General features: G+C 56.7%; 1 protein-coding gene across 9 annotated transcripts; it reads left to right on the top strand.

Moving 5' to 3' along the window:
* Positions 1 to 441: 441 nt before the first annotated feature.
* Positions 442 to 14,152, top strand: ITIH3 (inter-alpha-trypsin inhibitor heavy chain 3). 9 transcript variants are annotated; one of them, XM_047096180.1, is made up of 22 exons: positions 442 to 534; positions 1,166 to 1,186; positions 2,351 to 2,517; positions 2,599 to 2,703; positions 2,987 to 3,149; positions 3,535 to 3,648; positions 4,607 to 4,732; positions 5,020 to 5,136; positions 5,379 to 5,547; positions 6,137 to 6,262; positions 6,517 to 6,698; positions 7,943 to 8,128; positions 8,283 to 8,422; positions 9,171 to 9,325; positions 10,010 to 10,027; positions 11,044 to 11,067; positions 11,334 to 11,369; positions 11,533 to 11,646; positions 12,072 to 12,276; positions 13,183 to 13,355; positions 13,563 to 13,674; positions 14,023 to 14,152. In XM_047096180.1, the coding sequence occupies exons 1-22, from the start codon at positions 442 to 444 to the stop codon at positions 14,150 to 14,152; spliced, it is 2,676 nt and encodes an 891-aa protein (XP_046952136.1). The 9 variants fall into 9 exon arrangements, with proteins under 9 accessions (XP_046952136.1, XP_046952137.1, XP_046952133.1 ...); XM_047096181.1 differs by lacking the exon at positions 10,010 to 10,027 and adding an exon at positions 10,594 to 10,602; XM_047096177.1 differs by lacking the exon at positions 10,010 to 10,027 and having other exon boundaries at positions 9,171 to 9,367; positions 12,072 to 12,303.
* The last annotated feature ends 333 nt before the right edge of the window (positions 14,153 to 14,485 follow it).

The following is a 14,485-nucleotide window of genomic DNA, read 5'->3' on the forward strand; positions in this document are numbered from 1 at the left end:
CCCTATGGTCATCTGTTGTGTTTCTTAAACTCCACATATGAGTGAAATCATACAATATTTGTCTTTCTCTAATACATTCTAGTTCCATCCACGTTGTTGCAAATGGCAAGATTTCATTCTTTTTGATGGCTGACTAACTAATGTTGCCATTGACTTTCGTTGTGACTCCACACCATCACCCCTACTTGGGGAGCCCCGGGCCCATGTGCCAACGCACAGCTTGCGTTTTTGCCAGGAGCCTCCATGTCCCAACACTGTTGACAGTCCCCATGGCCCCCTTGGTACAGGCAGATCTAGGGCCTCTTACTCCACCCACGCCCCAGGTTCCCAGGGGAGGCCCCCCTCCCGCTCCTCCCATCCTACACTGCAGGTCACTGACCCCACTTGGAAAACACCAGCCTCACCATATAAGGAGCTCAGGCCAGGCCTGCGTGCTCAGCGATGGCATCTGCTTGGTGGCCCTGCCTCATCTTGGCCCTGCTCTCTGGCTTGGCGGCCTCTGGCTTCCCAAGGAGCCCCTCCCGGCCACTGGGGGTAAGTCTGCCCCCTCTTCACCATCTGGGCTTGTCACATGGGCAGAGGCAACAGGATAGATGGTCCTCTATGTGGGGCAAGGAGGAGGCAGAAGGCTAGGCAGTGAGCTACAGAGGACAGAGCTAGGTGTTGGGCTCTTAAATCTCCCTGGGCCTCTGTTTCCCCACCTGTTAAATGGGCAATGCACCAGGAACCGCTCAGCTCACTGAGGGGCTGTGCAGGTCCATATCTGAGACAAGGGCAGAGGACTCCAGAAAGGGCTGAGCTGAGCCTTGTGGGGTACAACCCTAGTGGGGGTGCTCTCAGGGGAGGCCTCAGGGGCTTTGGGCCCAGAGCAAGGCAGAGTGGTCAGGGTATGTGAGGCAGGGAGAGAGCTGGTTTAGTTCTCCCAGCCCTGCTCCTCTGTGAAACCTGGAGACCTTCCCTCTCTGAACCTCAGTTTCCATAATCTACTCAGAGCCCTTCCTACTCTGAAGTAGCTCTGGGTAGGCCCTATGTCCAGAGGCCCCTCAAGGGGGGGGGGTGTGTGGGGGGGGTCACTGCTGAACCCTGGCCTCAGCCCAGAGCCTGCTCCCAGGCCATGGTGGCCTTGGCCTTGGCTTGATCCCTGTGTTTGTCTTTGTTTTTGCAGAAACGGAGCCTCCCGGAAGGGGTGAGAACTTTCACCAGGGATGGGGTGGGGTGAGTCAGGGCAGGATGGAGCTGGCTGCCCAATAGCAGAAGGGGTGGGCCATAATGGCAGGTCCCTGACACTGGACAAACAGCCCACAGCCCCCTGCCCTGTCAAGACCCCCATGCGACTCAAAACCCCTGGGAAAGAGTGTCACAGAACCGTGCTCTCGGATCTCTCTGGATACGGCGCAGGACCACTCTTCCACCAGCCCCTCCTTCCACAAACACTTACCCAGCACTCACTGGTACCAGGGCCTGTGCGCAGGGCTGGGGACACACATCCTCATGAAGCATCTTTATATCCTGCCAGATGTCTCCCTCGGCCTTCCCTCAGTCCACCGTCTGCATTGGAGAGAAGGTGCTGGGGGCATGAAGGTCGTCCCCACACACTCCCCTTATCTGGGGACAGAACTGGGCAATTACCAAAGGAGAGGAGGAGGGCGGGGTGTGTGCAACTGTGATTTCTTTCCAAGTGGAGGTGAGCGGGAGGAGCTAGGGTGATCTAGGGCCAGAGACTTGGTGTGGCTGGAGCCCAGATGATCAGAGAGGCAGGACCTGCCTGGGGGACCTCAGAGCCATGGGGAAAACTGTCCTGAGGGTGACGGGGAGCAGCAGATTTAGGTTTTTATAAGATCTCCCCACTACAGCTGGCTACATGTTATGTAAACAGACCCAGGGTTAAGGATGTGGAACAGGGCCCTCTCCCTCTCCCCCTTTCCCCTCCCCCTCCGCTTGGCACCAACACAGGCAATACCACCCAGCATGAAGTTCCTTCTCATGGTGCAAAACCCCTCCCCCAGGGGCTTCTTGGTGCTGAGCTCTAAGGTGGGCTGAGCTAGGGGCCTGTGAGGCCAGTGAACAGGGAGAGGCAAAGGTTGAATCAGACAAGCATCCCACCCAACAAGGAGCCCCTCGTCTCTGAGGGGGAGACAGGTGCTCAGAAAGGCCAGAGAATTCCAGAACCGGGGTAGACAACTGAACATGAAGGTGGAAGATGCCGCCCAGGCTCCAGACACGGTGACTGGGAAACTGGAGGGACCACTTACCAGGCAGGGGCTCTGGGCTGTGCGGACAGAGCCTGGAAGGGGAGCAACCAGGTTGAAGGTCTGGTTTCCCAGAGGCAGATCACCACCCACTCCTGCAGGTCGTCAATGGCATCGAGGTCTACAGCACCAAGATCAGCTGCAAGGTCACCTCCCGCTTTGCTCACAATGTTGTCACCACGAGGGCTGTCAACCGTGCAGACACTGCCAAGGAGGTGTCCTTTGACGTGGAGCTGCCCAAGACGGCCTTCATCACCAACTTCACCTTGTGGGTGTCACCACGGCTACTGGCTCCGGCGGGGGAGGGGAGTCTGGCTCAGCTTGAGCCCCCAACTCTCCTTTCTTACAGGACCATCGACGGTGTTACCTACCCTGGGAATGTCAAGGAGAAGGAAGTCGCCAAAAAGCAGTATGAAAAGGCTGTGTCCCAGGGCAAGACAGCTGGCTTGGTCAAGTAAGTATGGACCCCCTAGGACTTAGGGAAGAACGTCTGGGCTACAAGGGCTCTCAGAGATGCAGACAACAACAGCAATGGCCATTATTATTATTAGTTATTATTTCATTATTATAGCAAAAGTTGCCCGTAATTTTCACATTACCCCACTTTGAAGTGGAGGTAAGCAAGGCTCAGAGAGGGTAGGGTTTCTCCTGAGGGGCTGAGATGGAAACCGAGGGCCCGAGGGCTCGAGGGCCCGAGAAGGTCTGCAGGGCAGTCATTGTCTGGCACCCGCATTCAGGGCCTCAGGGAGGAAGCTGGAGAAATTCACAGTCTCGGTCAACGTGGCAGCGGGCAGCAAAGTCACGTTTGAGCTAACCTATGAGGAGCTGCTGAAGAGGCACAAAGGCAAATACGAGATGTACCTTAAGGTCCAGCCCAAGCAACTGGTCAAGCACTTTGAGGTAATCAACCACCCCTGCAGCCCCTGCTGAACCTGCAAGGGTGCGGGTGCAGGGAAGGGCCCTGGGGCAGTGCCCAGGGCAGGGTCAAGAATGCAGAAGTCGGCCCCACCATGGCTGAGGAGCATAGGAGCTGAAAGCCAAAGGGAAATGCTTTAGTGGTAGCATGGAGGCCAATATGGCGGGTGATGGAAGAGCCCTGGGGTCATGGACCCGTCCACAGCTCTTGAAGCCATTTTCTTGGTGGGAGACACCAGGCTTAGTCATCATGAGTTGTCTGGAAGTTGTCCCTGTGCCCTCACCCACCATCTCAGTCCCTTGGCCTTGTCCTGGAGTTCGGCCTCTGCACTGTCACTGAGTGACCCCTCCTTACTCTTGCCTTTTCCAGATCGAGGCAGACATCTTCGAGCCCCAGGGGATCAGCACGTTGGATGCTGAGGCCTCATTCATCACCAATGACCTCCTGGGCAGCGCCCTCACCAAGTCCTTCTCAGGGAGGAAGGTGGTGTAGATGCCTCTCAGGCCTGGGAGGGGGGCAGGGGCAGGAACCCTGAAACCAACAGGACAAGTGTGAACCCTGGGGCTTGGCTGAGGCAAGTGTGTGTGTGAGAGGGGAAGGGGGAAATATCCACAGCCATTTCCTTTCTCCTGGGGCACCCCAGTCAGGAGTGAGGCTGCTGGAGGCTGGGGCTGCCAGCTGTCGATGATCTGCCAGAGGAACTGGGGTCTCATCTGTACTGCGGGGACAGAGTGACCATTTATAAGGCCAGATCCTGTTCTGCCTTGGGAAGTGGACAGGGCAGGTGACTGTCCATTTTACAGATAAGGACACTGAGGCCAGGGGGAGTCATTTAGGTCCACTGATGCCACACTGAAGGGTGACAGACGAAAGGGATTCTCTTGGTGTAGGTGGTTGGCTCCAGTTCCCGAGGCCCCCAGCTATCCCAGGGGCCTTGTTTGTTGTGGGCAGTGAATGAATAAAGTTTACATGAATAGCAAACCTTAGTCATTCGGGACTTACAAGTCAAAGCCAGAGGAGCACAGCTCAGAGGGCTCCTGGCTGTTGCAAGGCTGTGCAAGCCCTCTCCCTGCCCCCTTCTTTCCCATCCCCCTCTTCTTGCCACCAATGCACGCAATACCACCCAACACAAAGTTCCTTCTCATGGTGCAAAACCCCTCCCTGAGTGGCTTCTCGGTACTGAGCCCCAAAGTAGGCTGAGCCAAGGAGTCTGTGGGGCCCAGCGAACCGGGACAGGCAAAGGCTGAACCAGACAAGGAGCCCCTGGTCTCTGAGGGGGAGGGAGGTGCTCAGAAAGGCCAGAGCTTGCCAGATGGTGGCAGGACTGCCCAGGCGCCTATCTGCGGGCTCCTCCTGTGGGGGCTTGGCCTCACTCCCCAGGAGAGAGCACAGTCGACAGGCCCTGGCCACGCTGAGCGAGGCCCTCCATCACCTCTCCCAGGGCCGTGTGTCCTTCAAGCCCAGCATGGACCAACAGCGTTCGTGCCCAACCTGTACAGACTCCCTCCTCAACGGAGATTTCATCATCACCTATGACGTGAACAGAGAGTCTCCAGCCAACGTACAGGTACCTGCCAACTGGCTTTGCCGGGCTGGTTGATTCTCCATCACCCTGATAGGGTGAGAACAGGTACGGGAGGGGCTGCAGTTGCCTCTCGTCCCCAGACCCTGGTCCTCAGCCCAAGGCCAAATTTCCTGCACAGCCTAGGTATGGAGGACGGTCCAGAGCCTTTGTGTGGCACCCCACAGTGGGTGGGAAAGAATGGCTTTTTCTGGAGCTGGTAAATGTCTGGCTTCTATTTGCAAGAGTTGCTAAAAGCACTTGCCTGCAGTCTCTCTCTCTCCCCTTTCCAGATAGTCAATGGCTACTTTGTGCACTTCTTTGCACCTCAAGGCCTTCCCGTGGTGCCTAAAAATGTGGTCTTCGTGATTGACGTCAGTGGCTCCATGCACGGTCGGAAAATGGAGCAGGTGCGCTTCTCACTGTGACTGGGGGTGACGTGTGGCAGGGAGACACATTTATTTGTAAGTGGACAAAGCTGATATTCCCAGTGAAAGAGGAAGAAGGGAGACAGGATCAAAAAAAAAAAAAAAAAAAGCATCTGCCCCCTTTTGCTGCAGAGTGCAGGCCCCAGTGCCAGCCACGCGGGGAGACAGCTGGCCGTCTGCTGCTCGTTCCCAGCTTCTTGTCTGCGTGCCCTTCTCTTTCCCAGACAAAGGATGCCCTCCTCAAGATCCTGGAGGATGTGAAAGAGGATGACTACCTGAATTTCATCCTGTTCAGTGGGGATGTGACCACCTGGAAAGACACCCTAGTTCAAGCCACTCCTGAGAACATCGAGGAGGCCAGGACATTTGTGAAGAACATTGATGATCAAGGAAGTATGAGCAGAGGGAAGAACAGACACATCCTGTCACTCCCCTTGGCCCGAGCAGTCTGCCTCTCCTGTGCCTTGGGACAGAGCCTCTGCTGGTCTAGGCCCTGCAGACCTCAGCTGGGGGTAGAGGTGGGATAGGGGGCGGCTCAGGCTTCTTATTGGGGTGTCTTCTTTGCAGTCTAGGGGAGCCCACTCTTCCTTTCTCTAATCCTTGATCCTGGAGCCCCACTGGTCACGGCAAGATAACACCACAGAGAACCCTTATCCTGGGCCGCTCCTTAGGGAAAATGACAAACGACGCCGACACTGCTCTCCTCTCCTCCCAATGAGCATGCCTGGCAGCCCCCCTGATAGCTTTCCAAACTGCTTTTACAATCACCTTCCGGCAGCCCCGACAGGCTGGTCCTTTGGTCCCCAATGAAAGAGTAAGTCATTCATTCATCACTCACCGATTCACTCGGTCAATACCTACTGAGTACCAGGGCGCGTTGGCTAACAGGGTCCTTGGGCCCAAGAGCGGGGCTTGCTGCCCTCTCCTCCTCCACCCCGGTACTGAGAACACCCTCCCACGGTTCTGTCTGTCTGTGTGCCAGTGACCAACATCAACGATGGGCTGCTGAGGGGCATCAGCATGCTGAACAAGGCCCGGGAAGAACACAGTGTCCCAGAGAGGAGCACCTCCATCGTCATCATGCTGACCGACGGGGACCCCAATGTCGGTGAGGCAGGCGGGTGTGGCTCTGAACCAAAGCCAGCGTGCTGTAGCCAGTGGGCTGCAAGATCTTGGGCGGCTCTCCCCAGGGTCCCTCGTGGTCTGTGAGCCCTGCAAGGGCACGTCTCCCCCTGCCAAAGACCGCCCCATCCCCCCCCCCCCAGCTCTGCTGATGCAGGTGTCAGCTCCAGACAGAGCTGATCCAGCTAGTTGCTGGGGCTGGGGCTGGGGCTGGGGTGTGAACACCCCTTTCTCCTGCAGGTGAAAGCAGACCTGAAAAAATCCAAGAGAATGTACGCAACGCCATTGGGGGCAAGTTCCCCTTGTATAACCTGGGTTTTGGCAACAATCTGAACTATAACTTCCTGGAGAGCATGGCTCTGGAGAACCATGGGCTGGCCCGACGCATTTATGAGGATTCCGATGCCAACTTGCAGTTGCAGGTATGCCTTGTCTTGCATACCTCCAGGAATGAGGAGCTCATTACTTCCTCAGACAGCTGTTCCACCGAATGACAATTTCACTCTCTAGGAAGAGCCTCTTGGGCTGACATCTACCTCTAGCTCCCTCTTATCCATCAGTGGTGGTTGATTTTGTTCTCAGGCTACACACAACAGACTTGCTTCCTCCACAGGATTGCCAGATCAAATACAGGGCACCTGGCCAAATATGACCAATTTTTTAGTGTAAGCACGAGCCCAAATATTGCAGAGCGCTCTGTGTTAGTTTGCCAGGACTGCTCTAACAAAGTACCACATGCTGGGGGTGGAGTGGGGGGGCGGGCAGTGGGCTTCAACAACAGAAATTGTTGCCTCACGGTTCTGGGGGCCAGAAGCCCAATCAACGCCATCTGCCAGGCCGTTTCCTTCTGAGGGCTGTGGGGGAAGGGTCTGTTCCGGGCCTCTCTCCTTGGCCTGTGGATGGCCACCTTCTCCCTGTCTCTTCCCATCATCTTCCCTGTGTGCCTGTCTGTCTCTGGGTCCAAATTGCCCTCTTTTCATAAGGACACCAGATATACTGTTTGGGACCCACCCCAGAGGCCTCATTTTAACTTGATCACCTCTGTAACCACCCTCATCCCCAAAACAGACATGTCTTGAGAGAGTGGGGGTAAGGACTTTAACATGTATTTTGGGGGCACACAATTCATCCCATAACAAACTTAGACTAAAAATTAGTGTGCTATTTACCTGACGTTCAAATTCAACTGCATGTCCTGTACTTACATTTGAGAACTTCAGCAGCCCCATTCCTCCCCAGTGCAGGAGACAGTGCCTGAACTGGTGCAGAGGAACCCCCACCCCGTGCCTCCGTGCCTCTGCCTTCTCCCTCTTGATCTCTGTGCTCCTGCGCCTTGTCACCTCCTCTGGTCGGCCTCTCCTCCTTTCCTTTTCTCTTTTTTGCTTTCATTCCAGCAAACATTTCTCGAGCACTTTCTATATTCCCCGGAACTCTGTCCTTACGTTTCTATTCTTCCCAGGCTCTACCTGAAGGGGGGAGGGCAGGGAAGGCTCCCACGAACTGAAGGACACGATCAGGGCCATGAGGAAGTGAAGATCAGGACCTAAGACTGGCACAGCCTGGGGGACTCAACGCCTAGGGAGGCACCAGTGGGCACCTGCCCACCCTGTCCTCTCCAGATCTGCCCTGTGGCCTGAGATGACCAGGTCCCGCTTTTGGACTCCAGGGCTTCTATGAGGAGGTGGCCAACCCGCTGCTGACAGGCGTGGAGGTAGAGTACCCAGAGAACGCCATCCAGGACCTCACCCAGAGCGCTTACCAGCACTTCTACGATGGCTCTGAGATTGTGGTGGCTGGGCGCCTGCTGGACGAGGACATGAACAACTTTAAGGCGGATGTAAAGGGCCACGGGGTGAGCTGAGCCAGGGCCGGAAGGTGTGCTGTGGATGGGGGGATCGGCACCCATGGGGCTTGGCCCCCTGCCTGAGGGTCCAGCGGTGGCGACCCCAAGCTGGGTCCAGGCCTCCTGCCCTCCAGCCTCTGGCCTCCTCTCACCCCCACCTCAGGCCATCAATGATCTGACCTTCACAGAGGAGGTGGACATGAAGGAGATGGAAAAGGCCCTGAAGGAGCAGGATTACATTTTTGGGAACTACATAGAGCGGCTCTGGGCCTACCTCACCATTGAGCAGCTGCTGGAGAAACGGTGATCCTAGCGACCCCTCACACAGCCAGGCCCCACACCTGGGCCTCCCACACTGCCCCACCACCTGCCTGCGCTTGCCCCTGTGCTGGCTTCACTCTGGGGGAGCCCAAGAGGAGGAAGACTCAGCCACACCCTAGGACGTGCCCTGCCACACACCCTGCCAGCTGCCTTCCCCTCTTCTCAGCTCAGCCCCAAAGAATGTTTTCCCAGGGGCAGAGCCCAGCCTGACATTGGGGGCTCAAGCAGCATCCTGGGAGCACCTCGGGGACAGGGGCGGGCCTTGGCACCCTGTACCCCACACCCCACATGGGCCCACAATGCGGTGAGGCTGAGCACAACTGAAGGCTTGGGTCCTTGCCCGCAGCCCCCAGAAGGCAGAGCTTGGGCCTATTTGAGAGTGCCACGTCAGCCTTCCCTGAGGTGGGATAAGCCTCCAACGCCCCTGGTGCAGGGTCTGGCGCATGCTGAGTGCTCAGGGCATGGACATTATCATGAGTGATTGTTGGGATGCCATTTCGAGCTCCTTGTATCTTATAGTGGGGAAACTGAGGCCCAGCCTCAGACACAGCCTGTCCATCTGTCCCAGGGAGCTGGTGAACCAGTCTTTTTCTGAGAGCTAGTGGGTTCTACCCTGGGGAAAGGCGTTTCCAGGCTGCCTCTGGGGCTCTAGGCCTGGTTCTGGGAGTCACAGCAGAGGAGGCCAAGCAGGGAAAGGCTCTTTGACTGACACTCCCACCCCTCCCCACAGCAAGAATGCCCATGGTGAGGAGAAGGAGAACCTCACAGCCCAGGCCCTGGACCTGTCCCTCAAGTACCACTTTGTGACTCCACTGACCTCCATGGTGGTGACCAAGCCTGAGGACAATGAGGACCAGACAGCCATCGCTGACAAGCCTGGAGAAGGTGGGCATGGAGAGTGGAGGCCAGACTTCGAAGGCCTTCCAGGCCACTGGGGCCTTGGGTGCCCCGAAGAGGAGTGAGCCAGGCTGGTGAGACCCAGACTTGCTGAAGAGGGGCAGGTCCAGGGGGCATAGAGGGAGATCCGGCCAAGGGCTGGGGAGGGTGTTGTGGAGCGGGTGAATCCATCAGCATGGACAGTGGGTAGGGGGTGAATAGGAGCCTCTGGGTCTCTAAAGAGTTGTGAGTCATGGGACACCTCGCCCAGGGTCACTTCAAGGAAAGGGACTTGGCTGCAGCATGGAAGGGCTCAGTCAGACAGGGAGAAGCACTTCCAGCTTGAAAGTTAGTCCCAGAGCATGTGCCTGGGAATTGTGAGAGGAAAAGGCCTTGAGGCCTTGGACCAGGCCTGCTCAACCAGACTCTAAGAGGGGACTCCTAAGTGCTCCTGTACTTGGACGTGGGGAGCAGAGAGGTGGCATGGGGTGGCACAGGAGGCAAAGAGCTGGTCCGGGCCAGGCCTCTGGCCTCTAGGAGCCCCTGGCTCCAGGAGACACACAGTGGTGGGGGGTCCGTTGTTGGCTGGGAGGCCCACAGCCTGGAGGTGGGACAGGCAGCCAGTTGATGGTATTGATGCCGACACCAGGAGTCTGTGGCTCCTAACACATTTCTCCTCCTCCTTCCACACAGGGCCTGCAGATACGGAAGGTGAGCTTCAGCCAGCAGTTGGACAGGTGTCCCAGGAGGGGGACAAGAGAGAACCAAGTGCCCAGCCCAGGGAGGGGCCCTTAGGACATCTGCGATCAGGTCCCAGCTCTGCCACCAACTCACGAGCCACCTTGGTCCAGGCTCTGCCCTCTCTGAGCCTCATCAGGTCCTTGTCAGTTGTCTGGAGGTGGCTTCCCCTTACTAATGAGGGACAATCAGTATGAGAGCATTCTGTGACCTGCAAAAATTAGCAAATTCACACATCAGACACTGACATGCCATTAATCCCGCAGCAACCCTCTAAAGGAGTCCTCTCATGGTTCCCATTTTATAGTGAGGAAACTGAGGCATGGAGAGGCTATTTGTTCGAGGACTTAGTCAGCAAGTGGCCCACTCTGGGATTCATAGTGCTCTGTGTGTCCTCATTATCAAATTGCATCCTTGCCCCCAGTAAGCCCAGGACCACCAGGCAGGGGCTCCCAGCCCCCCCCAGCCTGCCCCACCTCCACCGATAGGCGGTTCCATCTTAGCAGCGCATCTGGACCAGGTCATTGTTCTTCCCTCAGCACAGCCCTGTCAGATGCAGTCACTGGTGTGCACGCGTGTGTGCATGAGTATGTCGGGAGGGGGGTTACTACCAAGGACAACAGACAGTTTTGAGCTTCACCCCACCCCAACTGGGGAGTGGGAGTTCGGGGTGTGGGATGGTGTCTGCTGTGAACACTATTCATGACAGGGAGGCAGACGATCTCATGGTGTACATAATTAGACACATCACAGCGCCATGACCCCGGCATAAAAATGACATCCATATTACCACCAGCCCTAGAAAGGAACTCCCTGGGCACGCTCCCATTTCTGAAGCCTACATGAGGAGTCACATCCCAACCCTCTTGTCTACCTGGGTTGGGGCTCTACGGGAGACTGGTAGCCCCAAGCCAGGTAGAAGGCATGGGGTTGGGGGAGAGGGAGCCCTCAGACCCAGCTCACGACTGCCCGGTTGCTTCCTTTTTCAGTGGCCCGCTCCATGGCTTACCTGAGTGAGTATATGGCAGCAGCCGCAGCCCCCCTACCCCCACAGGGCGTCTCCCCAGAGACTGGCCCCACGCCACATTCTCCCCCAGAGTCCTTCCTGAACCCGCTCTCTGGAACAGGCAGATGGTTGGGATCCCGAGGAAATGGGAGGCGGTTTGAGAGTATGGGGAAGAGGGAACGGGAGGCGCACGAACCAGAATCTGGATGTGGGTCCTGGCGCCTCCCCAGGCCTGCTTGTTTAGCTCAGCCTCTCCCCCCACTGTGTCCACAGCCAGCTACCAGCCTCCTCAAACGCCCTACTACTACGGTGAGTTCCCCCGACTCCTCCTGAAGTGAGAGCCGGGCCCCAGAGCCCAGAGCCTCCTACCTGTTAGGAGTCTATCCACAGGGGCCGAGGGGTGAGGGGAGGGTGCCCCGGAACAGTAAGTGAGAGGTCCCGGGAGCCAGCCCTTTCTCTGATGTGCTCTCAGTGGATGGGGACCCCCACTTCATCATCCAAGTCCCGCAGAGAGACGACGCCATCTGCTTCAACGTCGATGAAGACCCAGGCACAGTGCTGCGCCTCATCCAGGACCCCATCACAGGTGGGGGCTGCGGGCAGGAGCTGGGGCCAGGCCCTCACTCTGCCCATAATGCACCGTCTTTGTGTGCAGCTTACACCTTGTGGGGCCACAGGCTCACCAAGCCCCCGGGACACAGTGGTGTGGGAGAGACGGTTAGGGGTGAGGGGGCCCAGGCGAAGCCTGTGTCTGGGAAATAGTTTTGCTCTGAACACCACTCCCTGGCCCAGGCAGGGGGCAGGTCTGCAACATGGGTCCTCAGCTGCCAGAGGGACCCAGGAGTGTCTAGGAACAGGGAGGGTTGGCTCTGAAGTCCTGGTCTCGTCTTGGGGATCCCACGCCGTGTGGGATCCCTTAGCAGGTCTGGCTGGAGGAGAAGGTGCATCCTAAAAACCAGCCTGGACTCAGAAAGGTCTCAGTGGCCCCTCACTACCCCATCCCTCTGGCAGGCCTCACAGTTAACGGGCAGATCATCGGCGAGAAGGGAGGCAACTCTGACTCCAAGACCAGAAAGACTTACTTTGGCAAGCTGGGCATTGCCAGTGCTCACATGGACTTCCGGATGGAGGTGACACCGGAGAAGATCACCCTGTGGAGTGGAGCTGCACAGAGCACCTTCAGCTGGCTGGACACGGTCACAGTCACACAGGACGGGTACAGCCCCGCTCCTGGGTCTCAGAGGTCTAAGGAGCCTCTCTGAGGGATGTGGACAAATCCCAGAATGGAAGACCCACGGGGGTTACGGGAGAGACTGGTGGCCTCAGAGTTCAGCCCTTTTGCCCAAGGAAGGGTGACCACGATGGCCCCAGCCAGAATTGGTAGCTGGACACTTCACAGGACTGATCTTTATTTATTTATTTATTTACCTTGAAAGAGAGAGAGAGAGAGAGAGGTGAGGCACAGAGAGAGGGAATTCCAAGCAGGCTCTACACTGTCAGCACAAAGCCCGACTCTGAGCTGGATCTCACAAACCGTGAGATCATGACCTGAGCCGAAATCAAGAGTCAGACGTTTAACCGCCTGAGCCAGCCAGGAGCCCCCGCAGGACTGATCTTGAGGGAGGGGCTGTGTGGATGTAAGCATTAGGGGGACCTGCAATCTAGTAACACACTAACCCTCAGTTTCACCTTCTCTAGCTGAACTTGTTAGCTCTCCAACTGCTCAGACTCTCCTAGGTCTTCAAGTCACCCAGAGCCCAGTGGATAGGGCAGGGGCGTTACTCCCAGTGAAGCTCAGAGAGGGGTGGAACCTACCCCGGGTCACACAGGAAGCCAGTGGCTGAGCTGAGGATTGATCCCATGTCTCCAGACTCCCAGGACAGCCCTGTATTCTGCTTACGGAGGAACGAGGATCCACTCTGTAGAGGGCATAGTCAACACGCATGAGGCATCTTCTCTCCACAGTCAACACACATGAGGCCTCTGAGATCGTTTCCAGAGTCTATGTGCTCTTGGGTGTCATGTATGGAGAAGGCCCTATCGAGATACCCTTGATTCAGATGCCCAGTATGATGGTCACCACTGGGCCCCGCTTGCTGACTTCCTTCCTCTTCTCTCCTAGGCTGTCTGTGACAATCAACAGGAAAAAGAACATGGTGGTCTCCTTTGGAGACGGGGTTACTTTTGTGGTCATCCTGCACCAGGTGTGGAAGAAGCATCCCGTCCACCAAGACTTTCTGGGCTTCTATGTGGTGGACAGTCACCGGATGTCAGCACAAACACATGGGCTGCTGGGTATGGAATGTTTAAGCTTCAGATTGTTCAGGAGACACGGTAGAGGGGAAAAGCCACATGAAAGACTGTCCTCGTCACCCTGGACGAGCACACAACACCCAGTCAGCCTTCGCGTCAACCCTGCAAGACTAGAGGCTGTCTTACCTATGGTGATGGTGGAGTCTGACAGTGTGCAGGGGCTGACAGTGTGAATGTTTCTGTTCCCAGGACAATTCTTCCATCCCTTTGACTTTAAAGTGTCCGACATCCACCCAGGCTCTGACCCCACAAAGCCAGACGCCACAATGGTGGTGAAGAACCATCGGCTGACAGTCACCAGGTGACAGAACTCTGACATCCTCGCCCTGCCCAGTAACAAGACAGGAGGAGAGAGCCCTCTCTGCCCAGACACATTGGCCTGGCAGGCTCTTGTCTCCTGTGGGGTACCTACCCTAGTTTCCCTCTGGGGTCCTGACCTCCCCCACCCCCCACTCTAGGCCCCTCCTAATCAGGAAAAAGCCAAACTTGGCCCCGTAGAGGGAGTTAATCATTTGATCTCTTTCTTGACCAAAGGGTTCCTGGACTCACAATTGGCAACTTCACACCCTTCTCCAGCCTTAGGACCTTGAGTGTAGCAGCCGTCTTGCCTGCCCTGTGTATATCACAGTGTGTCTTTCCTTTTTCCCAGGGGATCCCAGAAAGACTACAGGAAGGATGCCAGTGTCGGCACCAAGGTTGCCTGCTGGTTTGTCCACAACAACGGGCAAGGGCTGATTGACGGTGTCCACAGCGACTACATTGTCCCCAACCTGTTCTGAGTAGACATGCCAGCTCCTGCTGAGACAGCTGGCCCAGCTCACCTGGCCTCTGGAACAGGGACACAGCCCAGGGTCTAAGGGAGGGTTGTGACAATAAAGCCCGAGGGGACACTGCCACCAGCCATGTCTGCATGCCTCTGTAAGCCCCTGTTCAAGGGATCAGGCAGTTGGGCCCCGAGGTAGCTCAAAGGAGGGGCTGGCTGCTAGGAAGGCAATTCCCTGGGGCTCTCTCCTGGTGTGAGTGAAAGACCGGGTTGGTTGGGGATAGCGCTTTTGGGAGCCAAGTGTATGATGGTTTGGGAAGAAAAAAAACAAACAAGAATTGACTCTAGT

This window comes from Lynx rufus, unplaced genomic scaffold (assembly GCF_022079265.1).
Source record: "Lynx rufus isolate CCGP_SWC_20201006 ecotype Redwood Valley unplaced genomic scaffold, mLynRuf1.p SCAF_4, whole genome shotgun sequence".
In the NCBI taxonomy this organism is placed as follows: Eukaryota; Metazoa; Chordata; class Mammalia; order Carnivora; family Felidae; genus Lynx; species Lynx rufus.

Excerpts from the sequence above, each read along its gene's own strand:
- ITIH3 (XM_047096177.1), top strand. The coding sequence starts at position 442 with ATGGCATCTGCTTGGTGGCCCTGCCTCATCTTGGCCCTGCTCTCTGGC. Across the intron at positions 8,129-8,282 it reads CGGATGTAAAGGGCCACGGG|GCCATCAATGATCTGACCTT; the intron begins GTGAGCTGAGCC and ends CCCCCACCTCAG. Across the intron at positions 13,356-13,562 it reads ACAAACACATGGGCTGCTGG|GACAATTCTTCCATCCCTTT; the intron begins GTATGGAATGTT and ends TTCTGTTCCCAG.